This window comes from Chrysochloris asiatica, unplaced genomic scaffold, assembly GCF_000296735.1.
Source record: "Chrysochloris asiatica unplaced genomic scaffold, ChrAsi1.0 scaffold00012, whole genome shotgun sequence".
NCBI classification, from domain to species: domain Eukaryota; kingdom Metazoa; phylum Chordata; class Mammalia; order Afrosoricida; family Chrysochloridae; genus Chrysochloris; species Chrysochloris asiatica.
Genome location: NW_006408530.1, coordinates 20,593,612 through 20,609,790, shown reverse-complemented (window position 1 = coordinate 20,609,790; position 16,179 = coordinate 20,593,612). Strand labels below are relative to the sequence as shown.

At 36.3% G+C, this 16,179-nt stretch overlaps 1 protein-coding gene across 1 annotated transcript in view; it reads left to right on the top strand.

Moving 5' to 3' along the window:
* Positions 1-16,179, top strand: part of KYNU (kynureninase) — a 273,716-nt gene that overhangs the window by 54,080 nt on the left and 203,457 nt on the right. Inside the window, exon 2 of the mRNA XM_006834568.1 lies at positions 6,861-6,981. Within this exon, the coding sequence (XP_006834631.1) occupies positions 6,861-6,981 (121 nt within the window). The remainder of the gene's footprint in view (positions 1-6,860; positions 6,982-16,179) is intronic.

Here is a 16,179-nt window from a genome sequence, read left to right as displayed (position 1 = left end):
GACCTTGCAGTTCAAATGGCTTTGCAGTCTGGCACATAAACCCACAGAGCCACACCAGGACTCCAGGAAGACTTATAACATAAGGGAAGAGTTCTGATGTGATGCTGTAGGATAAACACTAGGCTTCAAGTGCAAGGTTGACAGTCCAAACCCACCAGTCCCTCCTTGAGAGGGTCACTGAGTCAGAACCAATTCAATGGCACTTAATGATAATAACAACAGCAGAACATGCAGCAAGTATTTGTGGTTCAAGATGGGTTTACAGAATTTGCAAGCCTGGCTGGCAGAGAAAATTTATAAAACATTTAAACATGCTCATTCTGTGTCAGAAGTTGAAGAGTAATCCTTTCTCCGTGTGTGTGTGTGTGTGTGTGTGTGTGTTTACTAAAGTTTTATTAGAGTACAAACTTTCTCATTCATTTACATATTGCAACAGAGGCTATGTGGCCTACAAAACCAAAAAGATTCAAGTGCTGACTTTTTACAGGAAAATGTCACCGTCTTTAGGATAAGAAGAGTGCTTGAATATTTTGCCTACTGTAAACTAATATAACAAACACACACAAAAATCTGATTTGGACATTTGTTATTGTTTCTAAGTGCCATCAATTCAGTTCTGACTCATAGTGACCCTTTGTAGGGTTTCTGAGGAGCAACTAATGGGTTTGAACTGCTGACCTTTTTGTCCACAGTCCAGTGCTAATCCTACAGTGCCACACCAGGATTTGGACATAAAACCACAAAATTCACAGAGCATGGTACCTCTAATGTCTTCTCTCAGAGTATATCAATACAATATGGATAGGTGGAAGAAACTGAGATACCTCATAAACCTCTTCTTCCCCAAAATGAGACCAAGTAGAGCCAATTAATAAAAAAAAAAAAAAGACTTTCAAGAGAAAAAGAATTGGAAGATGATGCTTACAAGAAGTTGATCACATCTTGGAGCATAATGACTTTCTAAAGATTTTTTAACCCATCGAAAAGACATAATGTGCTATCCAAGCAGAGGTTTTCTTTGAAACAGAAGATTGCAAAGTTCCATGACCTTTTTGAAAAAGCAATTGAAGTGAGGGTGAAACACAAGAGGACTGTTGACATATTCCAAAAGTGTGTGCTCAAATTGACATTTCCTACTTCAAAGAAGAAAAATAACAAGGAGGCTATAATTTCTACAATAAACATTTGGTCAGAACATCAGACCCTGGATGTACTAAAATTTGACAAACCAACAGAAAATATCCTGAAGAGCAAGAATGACTGATGTGCCTAAATCCTCGCTCATCTTTGAAAGAAAAGAATAAATGCAGCAAATGTTTCCAGACAGGAAATTCCCCCAAGTCCATGATAAATATTAAACAGGATCCTCGCAACAATAGCTACAAGATGCTAAGTTGAACAACAATCATGAAGCTGACTTTGAAATATTGAGAAATACGTTTACACTTAACATCCAATAAGTCTCAGGGTTATGCCTAGATATCCAAAGCTCTAGAATACATAAAGGATTAGATGAAAGACATGAATACCTTTGAAGACTCTAAACCACGACTCCAGCTTTGTTGTTGTTGTTAAGTACCCTGGAGTTGGTTCTGACATATATAGCAACCCTGTGTCTGTTGTTAGAGGAATGGATGGTGAGTTCAAACCACCAACCTTGCAGCTCAAACTGACCTTGTGGTCCAGTGCATATCCTACAGCATCACACCAGGACTGGACTCCCACTATAAGGAGCAGCATATGGTTATCAATAATGATGGATGTTTCAATGTAACAAACATGACAATTTCAAAGAAAATAAGAAGTATGACATGGAACTTCTTGCAATCTCTTTTTTCAAAGGGACAAGTCACAATGGGGAAGAGGAACATTTTTAAATTGCAGTTAAAGATTCAGTTTTACTAATAGTCTCATAATGGTTGTATTATAGCAGTGGATATAGTTTGCTCTTTCATCATGATGTTGTTGTTGCTGTTAGGTGTCATTGAGTCAGTTCCGACTCATAGCAAACCTATGCACAACCGAACAAAACACTGCCCAGACCTGCAACATCCTCTCAATTGTTTATACATTTAAACCAATTGTTGCTGCTACAATGTCAGTCCATCTTTGGGTGGGTTGGGGAGTCTTCCTTTGTTTTCTTTTGTTTTTTTGCTGACCTTCCACTTAACCAAGCACTGCCCTTCTCCGGGAGCTGGTACTTCCTGCTAATGTGTCCAAAAAACAAGAGACTAAATCTAGCCATAGTTATTTCTAGGGAGCATTCGAGTGGAACTTCTTCAAAGACAGATTTATTTGTTTTTTTGGAAGCCCATGGTACTTAAAATATTCTTTGCCAATTCCATAATTCAGATGTGTGGATTCTGCTATGGCCTTCCTTATACATTGTCTAACTTTCATAGGTATGAAGTGACTGAAAATATCATGGCTAGATCAAGCACACCTCAGTCCTCAAAGTGACATCATCTCTGTTTTTTAACAATTTAAAGTGATCTTTTTCCATAGATTTCCCTCTTGCAATGTATCATTTGGTTTCCTCACTGCTGCTTCCAAGAGCTTTATTGGTGGATCCAATGGAAATGAAATGTTTGACAATTTCAATCTTGTCTTCATTTATCATAATTTTATTTATTGGTACAGTTATAAGGAATTTTATTTTCTTTACATTGAAGTGTAATCTATACTAAGGTCTGTAGTCTTTGATCTTCATCAATAAGTATTTCAAGTCCTCTTTGCTTTCAGCAAGCAAGGTCATGTCATTTGCATATCACAGGTGATTGATAAGTATTCTTCCAATCCTAATACCACATACTTCTTCATATAATCCAGCTTCTCAGATTATTTGCTCAACCTACAGATTGAATAGATATGATGGAATGATACAACCCTAATGTACACCTTTCCCAATGTTAAGCCTTCCAGTATCTCCTTGTACTGTTTGAAAGATTACCTTTTGGTCTATATACAAGTTCCTCATGAACATAAATAAGAAGTAAAAAATTATAGTTCTTCATTTAAAAAAAAATGGAATGAAAATTGACAACAGATATGATGGAAGATCTTGGCTTCTTTATTTGGGAAATTTCCTTCCCTTTTGAGCTGGTTTATTTCTACTTTGTTCCAGGCCATATGGCTATGTGAGAACGGATAAAGTAATATAAAAGGACTGGTATGGCACTGTGGGTTAGTGCACCAGACTGCAAAGCTGTTTGAACTGCAAGGTCAGTGGTTCAAGCTCACCAGCTGCTCCTTGGAAACCCTATACAGGGTTGCTATGGGTTGGAACTGACTCGATGGTACTTAACAACAAATCCAAAAAGTTGGTTCTCATGTTTTACTTATAGTCATTAGAATCCTTTCTCTGTTCTTTGTTGAAGCTCTATGCTGACAAGACTGTAGACATTTACAAGTAACAAACTTTATTGTCATTTTGCTGTCACAAGAGAAGCATAGGCTCCAATGTTTAACATCCTACTTGTCTTTCATATTGCATAGATCACATGGGATTGGGGTGAAGACCAGGGATCGTCTTTTCATCCTTTCAAGTCTTTTACAAAATATATATTTTTGAGTCCTGATGTGGCACTGTAGGACAACAGTTCAAACCCACCAGCTGCTTCATGGAAATCCTATATAGGGTTACTGTGAGTCAGAACTGACTCAACAGCACTTTGCCACAGCACAGGTCCAACCACTTTATACAGAATTCATTGAATACTTACATAATGCCTGATGGTATGATTTGAAACTTACAAAACAAGTAATGTAACCAAGAAAAGACATGTATGTCTTTTGACTGGAAGAGTAGTGCTTTTGACTGGAATGGGATATAGTAATTAGGTAGTAGTTCTACTTTCTTTCACAATGAACAGCATTTTAAAAACAACTTTCTAAATGAGAACCACATACTACCTAGTTGTCACTACAAGCATTTGCAATGAAAGAACAAGACAGGACAATGAGAGTCACCATCTGGGTGGCTGCTTCCTCATCATAGGTCATTGATGGGGCTGACACACAGAGAGCGTGTTCAGTCTTTAAGCTGAACTTACTTGAAGGCTTAGCTGAAATTTGAGTTATAGACCATAGGTTAAATATTCTAAAATCTAAATAAAATTCTTCCAATATGCTGTCATTTGTTCTGTAGGTCAACAAAGAATAATTAGTGAATCCAATTTAAATGTGTGAACAATATTTGCAACACTTATCTTGGGTCAGGCATAGAAGATACCAATGAAGAAGAGCCACATTATATAAAAAATTAATCAGGTTGAAATAGATGTTATGTTTTTAAAAGGTCTTTGCAGGTTTAATTAAGAAGTCTAAAGTAAAGACAAGTATATTATCAAATGATTCCAATGAAATGTAATCAAGTAGCTTTGTGTTTTTTCTTCCATAAACTAATTGAAAATTCAGTAAAACAAAAATATAAACTTGTGTATTTCTGGATTATGTCATACTTTTATAGATTGGTTTGTTAATGAAATTGCATTTGTTTGCAATCAGGAGAATGAACTGTAAGATAAATCAACAAATTTATGTTTTATTTGAATGAAAAATAGATATATAGAAAAGACCGAAGTTGTCAAGGATCTCATTGTATTTGAATCCACAACCAATACCCATGGAAGCAGCAGTCAAGAAATCAAATGACATATTGCATTAAGCAAATCTGCTGCAAAAGACCTCTTTAAATTGTTAAAGAGCAAAGATGTCACTTTGAAGACCAAGGTGCACCTGTCCCAAGCAATGGCAGTTTTAATCACCTCATGTGCATGTGAAAGTTTGACAATGAATAAGGAAGACTCAAGAAAAATAAGGGCATTTGAATTATGATGCCAGTAAAGATTATCAAATGTTAAGGACTTACAGAAGAACAAGCAAATCTGTGTTGGAACAAGTACAACCAGAATGCTCCTTAGAAGTGAGGATAGCAAGACTTCCTTTTACTTACTTTGGATATGTTATCAGGAGGGACCAGTCCCTGGAGAAGGGCCTCGTGCTAGATAAAGTCAAAGGTTAGCAAGAAAAGGAACAATAGATTCAAACGTAGCAACAATTGTGAGAATAGACCAAGACTGGACAGTATTTTGGTCTGCTGTACATAGAGTCTCTGTGAGTCCAGAAAGACTTGATGACAGCTAACAATAACTACATACAGGCTTTAATAGTAGACATATATGTGTACATTATTGTTGGTATTGTTAGTTGCTGTCTAGTTGATATGTGCTTATCATGGCTACAAATATTACAATGTGGAAATACATTGTAATTTTAAAAATACAATTTAGAAATAGGATTTTCTTGGCTGTAATCTTAACCAAAGTGGATCAGCAGGTATTTTTTCCTGTGGTACCACTGGATTGATATCTCCAAACTTCAGGTTGACAGTTACCACAAATTATGTATACCATTTAGGAACTTGTATGGTGGTTGGTGGTTATGTGCCATGGAGTCGGTTCTATCTCATAGCAACTCTGTCTGTACAGGGTTTCTGAGGCTGTAAATCTTTACAGAAGCAGAAAGCTTCATCTTTCTCCCACAGAACAGCTGGTAGTTTCGAACTGCTGGCCTTGAGGCTCACATCCCGATTTGTAACCACTACGCTCACTACCAGAGCTCCTTAGGAACTTGTCTATGTGTATACAAACACCCAAAATAAACCAGTTGCTTTTGAGTCAATTCCAACTTATAGTGAACCAATAGGAGAGAGTTCTGGTGTGATTCTGTAGGTAAGTACTAGACTGATAATCTCAAGGTCAGCAGTACAAACCCACCAGCCCCTACTACTTAGAATCCCTATACAGAGTTTCTGTAAGTCAGAACTGATTCAATGACATTTAACAACAACAACAGAGGACAGAGTAGAACTGCTTCATAGGGTTTTTGAGGCTATAAATCTTTATGGAAATAGAATGCCTCATCTTTCTCCTGAGGAGTGGCTGGTGGGTTCTATGCTATTGACCTTTTGGCTAGCAGCCAAGTGACCTTACCCCTGGGCCACCAAACCTTCTTATATGTTTCTTTTTGTTAAGTGCTGTGTAGTCAGTTCAAACTCATAGCAAACCTGTGTAGGATTTTCAAAGAGCGGCTGATGGCTTGAGCTGCTGACCTTATCTTATAAATTGTTGTTGTTGTTATTAAGTGCCATCAAGTTGTTTCTGACTCATAGCGACCCTGTGTAGGGTTTCTGAGCCTGGAAATCTTTGTGGCAGCAGAAACTCTCATCTCGAACTATGACCTGTTAGTTCTCAGTCCAGTGCTTATTGTGTGGATTCATCTAGTTTATATGTAGATATATAAAGTTAATATATGTATAAATCCAGCATATCTACTTCATATATGTAAATACTATTTTAGACTTTTAAAATATGCCACATTTACTCATATAAAACCAATTAACACAAAGGGTTGGAATTTAATACAGAGTCAATATGTGTTGGAACTGACTGGACAGCATTGAACAACAATACAGAGGATAAGTACTTACCTAATTGTACTTTTAATACAATTAGATAGGCTGAATATTTTTTTTGTAAAAACTGTTTTTAACCACTTTACTATTGCCTTTGGCTATTAATTACTGAAAGTGTTTGTTAATTTAGATTTCCTCAGGGAGTATAATAATTATGAGAGATCTCAACAATAGCCTCTCTAGACTTAAATTGTATTTCAAAATATAAATGTAAAAGGTTAATTATTTTTCAGAGAACTTGATGTTATCCTTGAGAGGAATAGTAAGTTATTTATTATCCTTCTTGGAGTTAATTATATTAATTGTTTGCACTGAATTAACAATGCCAAATGGAAGAATGTTAATTAATTGAATAAGCAATTTTTACATTTTTTTTCTGTTTCAGTTGATTTATCGCTAGTGAATAAGGATGAAAATGCCATCTATTTCTTGGGAAATTCTCTTGGCCTTCAACCAAAAATGGTTAAAACATATCTGGAAGAAGAACTAGACAAGTGGGCCAAAATGTAAGTATTCTATTAAAAGCTATTATTCAACATCTCATACAAGAATTTAAACAATAATGCTAGAGTGTCTAATACTTGGAAAGGCATATAAAAGAGTACAAATATTTTAAAACATAGAGGACCCTTAGTGATGGTGTAGTTCAATATACTTTTTATTAATTAAGAAACTATTGGTTAGAAATATAAGGTCACATGGCAAGTAGTAGGAGAGTGAAGAACAAAACTTGTAAACTATTAAAAATCTAACCTATTTTACACATCAAAACCATATATAATAATTTATTTTTTATTTCTTTAATAACTGTGGTCAGTTATTTAATGTCTCTTGTAGCCATAGTCTTTGTAGACTTCCATTAAACGACATTTTCCTGGTAAGACTGGTTAAGAGTCCCCCCCATCCAAAAAAAAAAAGAAAGCTAAAGAGGATAGAAAGAAACACTGTAAACTGATGATATATGGAGGGGATAATAATCAATGTAATGAAACAAGCTATATGAATGGTTGAATGTGAAGCTGATGATGTGCCCTGTAAACTTTCACTCAATGCAAAATAAAAACATAAAAAAAAAGACTGGTTAAGAGAAGATGGGAAAGATACTGATGGATTATATGATTCAATTGTGAATGACTGCTAACAGGGCTAATTGTGACAGTAAAAACTTGAAACACTTATGTGTGTATAAATGAGCCATCTAAGAAGCATGAGGGGGTAATCTCACTACCTATAAGGAAGATCCAGGAGTGGAGCCCATCCTAAGGATCCCAATATCCCTGCATATTGAATCTTCTCAACTCAGGGACAGAATGCTGTGATGCCAAAAGAGCAGCAGAGGAGTAGCCATAGAAAAACCAAGGGACAGAACACAAGACAGAACAGCAGGCTTCCCAGCCCACTGAGAAATTAAGCTGAGTGACTTTGGGCAGGAGGCTTGCTTACAGAGTAGAGCACCTCCAAGCACTTGATTAGGGGAGTTAGGTTTTCTGGTCCACAGAAAAAGAACTAAGTATCTTTAGGCTGAAGTTTAAGGTGTTTTCTGTGGGCATTTATGAAAACCCCTAAAAGAGCTTTGTAATAGTGTCAAACCAGGGCAGAGGCACAAGAGACCAAGGATCAGAGATCCTTGGTCCAAAGGACAAATCTGTTCCAGATAATTCTTGATAGTAGTGAGGCTGCCCTGCCTCCTCACTTTAGAGGGATTAACTCTTTTATGACTTGTAGCTGTAAAGTGCTGTCAAATTTGTTCCAACTGATAGCGACCATATATAGGGTTTCTGAGGAGCAGTTCATGGGTTTCAACCACCGACATTATAGTTCAAACTTACTTTGCTGTCCAGTGCTTAATCAAAATTGACTAGTCCCTTAGTATACCTCAGTCACCTCATTTGCATTGTCCTGACTGAGTTTTATGAACATTATATGCTTAATTCCAGCCAGTCATTTTGTGGGAGTTACAAAACCATGGTGAGAAAGGCTTTATAAAAGCAATTCATTGCACTTCAGGGAAAAAAGGATGAATGAATTTCTATTTCTAAATTGAACAGGATTTATTAAGAAAAATATTCCATTTGTTCTTAACAAAGGTTTGCTTCAAATATGCTGTTGTTGTTGTTATTGTTGTTAAGTGTTGTTGAGTCAGTTATGACTCATAGTGACCCTGTACAGTGTTTCTTAGGCTTTAAATCTTTTCAAGAGTAAAAAGCCTCATCTTTCTCTCACAAAATGGCTAGAGGGCTCTACCTGCTGATCTTGTGGTTCGCAGTCCAGTGCTTATCTTATGGAGTCACCACACTCCCAAAATATACTGGAATCATCATTAAATCAGAATCTTTTTTTTTTTTTTCTCTCTGTCTCTCTTCTATTCTGTTCTTCTATGAAACCATTCATTCTTGAAGTCCAGTGTTCTCAGCCATACTGATTTACCCTTCCTGAAAGTCGAGAGCATTCATGGTCATTGCTCTGGACTTGGCATTTAGAGGTGTCTATTTTCATTAATTTTATAGTCTCAGGTATATTATAGTCACCTGAAGAAAAGCGGTCTAATCTAATGTACTTCTATATCCTTCTCCAATAATTTCTGATAAAGACAAAAAGAGAAGTTTTTTGTTAAATTTCTGATTATTTAAAAAATACATCTTATATTTTTGGTGAGATTATGCAGCAAAACAGGTTCCCATTCAATAATTTCTACACATATTGTTCAGTGACATTGGTCACATCCTTTGGTTGCATAATTGTGTCAGCATTCTCCTTCCATTCTGATTGTTCTGTCCCTAATAATCTACTCTCACTGATCCCTCAACATTCTCATCTATGCTTTAGAATAATTGTTAGCCATTTGAACTCATATGTATGGTTTTTTAATGAAGTTTAGCACTCAAGGGTAACATTATTTATTTTATAAGCTAACCTGCACTTAGCTAAAAGGGATTATCTTGATTCAAAGTTTAATGAGTATCTCAGGTCAATAGTTTTAGGTACTCATCCAACCTCAACTAGTCCAGTAAATCTGGATAGTTTTCCTGATAATTTCCTGATTATTTTAATCTGGCAAACAGGTGTAAAGGAGGAGCCAAACCTGAAGTTTAGGAAAAAAGTTTTAATAAGATGAGACCAAACCAGCTATGAATTCTGTGGCAAGACATTTGGCTCTCACAAAAACTAAAAATGTCTTCTTCATCTTTTTTAAAATTATTCATCCAACTGGTTATTCATATTGGAAACAGTACCTCTTTAAAGTTTATTTTGCATTGTCCAAACAAATCATTACAAGTATGCTTTTAGATAATACTGCAAAATTTTAAAATTTAAGTGGTGAAGAATATAAACTCTTAACTCACTATAAGAATGATACAGGTTTATATCATTTATTAAACCTGCTGTAATTTCAACTGCATAACTTTTATGAATAAGTTACAAAATAAATATCACATTTGGAAGCATTTTACATTAGCAGGCTTTAGTATTTGAAAAATGAGGGTCATAGCTAATAAAAATTGTTAATATTCAATGTTGGCCTTAATATAAGAGATAGAAGAGAGAATTGGATTGAATGAATTTGAACTTTAAAGAGAGTCCTTGTGTCTTGGATATTCACATAGCAAGGTTGTGCTATTGTATCCCCTAAGCAATTACAAAAGATGCTGCCCTGCTAACCTATTGTTATTGTACTTTATTGCAATGACTTGATTATTTTCATGATTTTAAAATTAAACTCAAGGAAAAATGATTTTCTGTTATAACATTTACCCTTCTATTATTGTTACATTTTACTTTTATATTTTATTCTGTGACAATAGAAATTTTATAATCTTAAACATTTCTACATATAATGATTCATAAAAGAAGGACATTTTAATGCTTTAAGTAATATAAACTAAATCTTCAAAAGTTGTCTTCTAAGAAAAATATCAAGTACATTTAATCTATTATATTCTTGCTTACTTTGTTTTGTTTATTCTTCCTGCTCCATGGGGACCAATTCACCAGCATGTGTGTTTATAGGTGCCAGTGGGGTTTCATCAGGTTTACAATCATGTTCGAGCTTCTTCCTATCCTACACTCAAGCTCTGATCTGAAAAATTTTGCTCATCATTCATTTGTGATCTCTTCCTCCTCCAAACAAAATTAAAACGTGTTGTCTTGAGTTCATTCAGAATCTTGGAAATCACATGGACTATAGAGTAGAAGTGCTCCATTGGGTTTTCTTGACTATATAGCATTTTATAGAAATAGATTATCAGGCCTTTATTCTGTAAAACAAGAAGTTGGAACATCCCAATTTTAGGTTAGTATTACAGCACAAGCTACTTGGGCAACATTGTTGTTGTTAAGTGCCGTTGAGTTAGTTCTGGTGAATTTGAACAGCCTGGTAGCATAGTGGTTACGAATTGGGCTGCTAATCTCACAGTCAGCAGTTCAAAACTACCAGCTGTTCCGCGGGAGAAAGATGAGGCTTTCTGCTCCCGTAAAGATTTACAGTCTCGGAAACCTTGTACAGGGTCGCTATGAGTCGGAATAGACTCCACGGCACATAACAACAACAGCCTTGTGGTTAAAACTGACCTTGTGGTTCAGTGCTTATCCTACAGCGTCACACCAGGTACCTAAATAGTTAATTTCAAAACTAATCTCTGGCCTTTTGCATCTCTGGTTTTCTTTCTAACAATCCTTTTGGTTTCTGGGCTTTACTTCTTCTGCATGTGTTTAGTATGCCTCTAGAGCAAGAACCACCCATTGTCTCGAGTTTTACCTGATTACCTGTTTCTCTTTGCCTTCTCCAACTTCTCAGCTGGTGCTCTAACTAGGCCACTGTTTCCCCACTTCTTGACAAGTGGAAAATTGTGGGAATATGTTAGACGAAAAGAGCTATATATTCACTAAATATCCCAATTTCTATTTGAATTAGTATGTTGTTGTTGTTACATGCCGTGGAGTCGGTTCCGACTCATAGTGACCCTGTACAGGGTTTCCGAGGCTGCAAATCTTTACGGGAGCAGAAAGCCTCATCTTTCTCCCGCAGAACAGCTGTTAGTTTCGAACTGCTGGCCTTAAGATTCGCAGCCCGATTCATAACCACTAGGCTGCCAGAGAATTAGTATAGTTAGAATTTAAATGATAAAATTAATAGTATCATAAAATTAGAAAGGTTTGACAAAGTGTGGTACTGTTCATGGTGTGGAAAAACCTGTACAGTGGTAAATGTAATTTTTTTCTATGCTTTCCACTGTTTTTCACATTTTATGACCTACTATAGACTTACTACCTACCATTATCATCTACTGAATAAACCTCTCTGTAGCTCTAGTGTGAAGTCCTGGTATGGTGCTGTAGGATAAGCACAAACCACAAGGTCAACAGTTCAAACTCAATAGCCACTCCTAGGAAACTATACGGGGTCACTATTAATTCAAACTAACTCGATAGCACTTAATAAAAACAATATAATCCTGGCATGGTGCTGTAGGATATAGTGCACTAGACTGGTAACCAAAAGGTCGACAGTTCCAAACCGACCAACCAGCCTCGGAAATCTTACATAGGGAATTTACTTGATGGCAAACAACAAAACAAAACACAAAACAGTCATAATGTAGATTGATTCTGGAATTATTTGATTACTTATACTAGATCTTTGATTATTTACACTAGCTGAAAGTCAACAATAGAGGTACCATTAAAAATATTTTAATACTGAAATGATTTCTTTAAAAATTCTCGTTATTCAAGGCAAAACTGAAATACAGTTTCCTTTTAGTTTTTTTTTGTATCCTTTTAATGCTTATTATTCTTATTCGGCAATTTCATTTTCAACTCTGTAATTTACAAACAGGTTAATAACATTTTGCTTTGAAAAATACATTTGCTTTGTGAAATAAGTCTTGGTATTTTATACTTTCAATATCCTGAAATGAAACACTTTTAGCGTGACTTGACCCATTTGATAAATCATAATTAACTATAGATAGACAGTACAGTAACAACATGAAGCAACAATATGTCCAAATCTGTGTGTATACTAGAATGAGTAGCCAAAAAAACTTTAAGCATTTTTTTGAAATTATTTTAAATCAAATTTCTATTAATAGCCTAGACTATATAAAAGGGAACATCATGGATTAGTAATCATAGTGAGAAAAGTTTAGTTAGAAGGTGTCTTAAATTAAGTTCTCTAGAGGAGCAAAACCAGTGAGCCTTACATATGCATATATATGTTGTCATTAAATGCCATCAAGTTGGTTCTGACTTATAGCAACCCTGTTTAGGGTTTCCACCGAAAGGCTGTTGAGTTTGAACCACCAATATTACAGTTCCTACCAGTCTTGCAGTCCACTGCTTTATCCTGCAGTGCTACACCAGGACTAGATAGATAGATAGATAGATAGATAGATAGATAGATAGATAGATAGATAGATAGATTAGATAGAGAGAGATTCAAAAAGAGTAATAGGTTTATAGCAAGGAAATGGCTCACTCAGTTGTAGAGGGGAGCAAGTCCTGAGTCCATTGGTCAGTTGTCAGGCTGCAGGCTTCTAACTCACATAGCTGCAGGGCTGATGAACCAAGATCAATACAGTAGGTCAGTCAGCAGGCAGGCAGGTCTGTCAGGTAAGCAGGCAAACTGCTGCTGACTCTTACAATCCATGGGTAATAGAGCACGCATTGACTCAAGTCCAAAGAATCAGAGGTTAGAGTATGAGCCCAATGTAAGATCCAGACACAGCAAAGAGCAAGCAGGCCTTAATTGAGTGTCCAGTAATAAATGAAGCAGGTCACATCCCCAAGGAAGCTTCCCTTCAATTGATTGACTGCTCAACAGTCATTCATTATAGAGTTGATTACATAGTATTAGATTTCATGGGGGATAACTACAGTTCAACTGCCAAACCACTGGCCACATAAGTCGACACAAAATTTTAGCCATTGCAAGGGAAATGACTGGTTTTAAAGAAATATCCGTTTTAAAGAACTTTAGAATCACACAATATTTTAGATCATAACATTATCAAATATGCCAGGAAATTGATACCATTTCTGCTTCATAAAAGCAGCTATAGTTGTCTTTATAGTGCTTCTCTTAAGGACTGTGGTATTTTAGGTAGGATTATTTAAAGAAGAAAATAAACCGCTCTATTGATGGCACTTAACAACAACAACAACATTATATATTGAAAACATGCTTCCAGTTTATAGACAGTGGCTTATTTTACATGACAATGTGTGTGCAGAAAAGGCATTAATTAAGCATGAGAAATGTTTCCTGCTTTCCATTAATATTCATTTTAAGCATTTCTTTCTTAATTAAAAAAACAGCGTAAATATTTTTAAAAAGTACCTGCTTTGACATATGGCATTGATTTTCCTGATGTGTATACTGACTATCAATGGTATCAGCGAAAATAATTTACCAGCAACGAAGGCCAGGAAATCTAATTTATTTACTTACAAGGGAATTTTGAAAGTTCTTGGAAAAATGAATTTAAAAGATACTGAAAATTTTCCATGAACTTTTTGAAAGTCCCCTCATATTTGTTAGGGTGAGGGGAGTTTTTAGTTTTTTATGTTTTGTTTTGTTTTTAATGTTTTTATTGTGAATTGAGTAAAAGTTTACAGGGCAGATCATCAGTTTTACATTCAACAAATCATATACCTTGTTTCATTACAATGATTATTATCCCTGCCGTATACCATCAGTTAATAGTATTTTTCTCTATTCAGTTTTTTAAAATGTTTTATTGTGAATTATGTGATAGTTTACATGGGAGAACATTAGCTTTACATTCATCCTATCATGTATCTTTTCATTGCCATGGTTACAATCCCTTCCATGCATCATCAACCAACCCTGCAAGCCTGCCCCACAGTCTTCAGCACACAGCCTCTCTCCCTCCCTGGGTCTAAAGACCCCAGCCGCTCCATCACTCCACATCATCATCTCTTCCTCCATCTCTGGCTTCACTGCTTCCCTCGGTATAGTACCGTACTCCGATCTTCTCCCTTCATGGTCCCAGGCACCTAGACTACGAATCAATCACTCCCCTCCTTTTACTAAAAAGTCTGCCTTTACATTTCCAACCCTCACAGTCATTCCTGATAACAACTATACACTATTATATCACAAGAGACCTATCCGTATCTCCTTTCATCAGCCCCACCCAGACAGATTGGATACTACTCAGTGGAGATGCTACCTTCTCCACGCCCTCTGGATCTAGGATCCCTCTTGAAAGCATGTAAACCAATCACTTATTGCCTTTCTAGTCCCCCCTCCCGCATTCTGGGTAGCCAATGCCCAAGTTGCCCATCCCTGTTTACTCCGTGTATCAAGGGTGTGGGAATGATCCTCCCTATAAAGATTTGTTCCCTCTTTTGAGCTACTGCATCCATAAGTGTATGTCAAGTTCATCAAATTGTATCAGATTACTCTTTTTTTCCTCTTCTTTATTCTTCTAGTTGAGCTCTGATCATACAGTCATTGAAGCTGGGTCAAGTGGGTATTATCTGAAAGTGTGGATGTTCTGTGTGTATGCCCTCTCTTCTTATCAGCTGGACACTTCACTCTCCACTCTAGTCCTCTGTGGCTATGTCACTGACCCTGGCCCCAAGAGACCCCAGATCTTGCCACACTGCTGGCCAACCAGGTCTCCACCTGGGTTCACAGGAGTCTATTGAACATTGTAGGGCTTAGCTTACAGCTTCATTGCTATTTGTCCCTCACTTCCCCTTATCAGTGATGAACATGGTCACCAATCAGAGCATGTATTCCCAGTAACCAGCAAAGAATCACCCCCTCCCTTTAGTATGGATTCTTTTTCTTAGTCTTTTACAGTAGTGGCCCTATGCAATATTGATCCTTTTGTGACTAACTAACTTCACTCCACATAATGTCCTCAAGGTTCATCCATGTAATGCAGTGGCTTACAGCTTCCTTGTTATTCTTCAAGGTAGCCTAATATTCCATTGTGTGTATGTACCACAGTTTATTTATCCATTCTTCAGGTGATGGGCACTTAGGCTGCCTCCATCTCTCTGCTATTGTAAATAGTACTGCTCTGAACATTGGTGTGTTTATATCTACTCATGTTATGACTCATATTTCTTATGGGTAAATACCAAGAAGAGCAATTGCTGGATCATAAGATATTTCTATTTCAAACCTTCTGGGGAAGTTCAATATTGCTTTCAAGAGAGGTTGGACCATTTTGCAATCCCACCAGTAATGTAGGAGCACCCCAGTCTCTCCACATCCTCTCCAGCATTTATTGTCCTCTACTTTTTTGATCTTTGCTGTTACTGCTGGTGTGAGATGATATCTCATTGTTGTTTTGATTTGGATCTCTCTAATGGCTAATGATTATGAACATTTCTTAATAGATTTGTTGGCTACCCGGACCTCCTCCTTGGTGAAGTGTCTCTTCATGTCTTGTGCCCATTTTTTAATTGGGTTATTTGTACTTTTCTTGTAGATGTGTTGTAGTTTCCTATGTATTTTAGAAATGAGTCCCTTGTCTGATGTGAATTGCAAAAGATTTTTTCCCATTCTGTGGGTTCTCTTTTTACTTTTCTGGTGAAGTTTTTTAATGCATGTAAGTTTGTAATTTTTAATATGTCCCAATCATCTATTTTGTCTATTTTTGCTTATGTAGTTTTCAAAATGTTTGGTAGTTAGTGTATTCTCTGAATTGTTGTTGTTGTTGTCA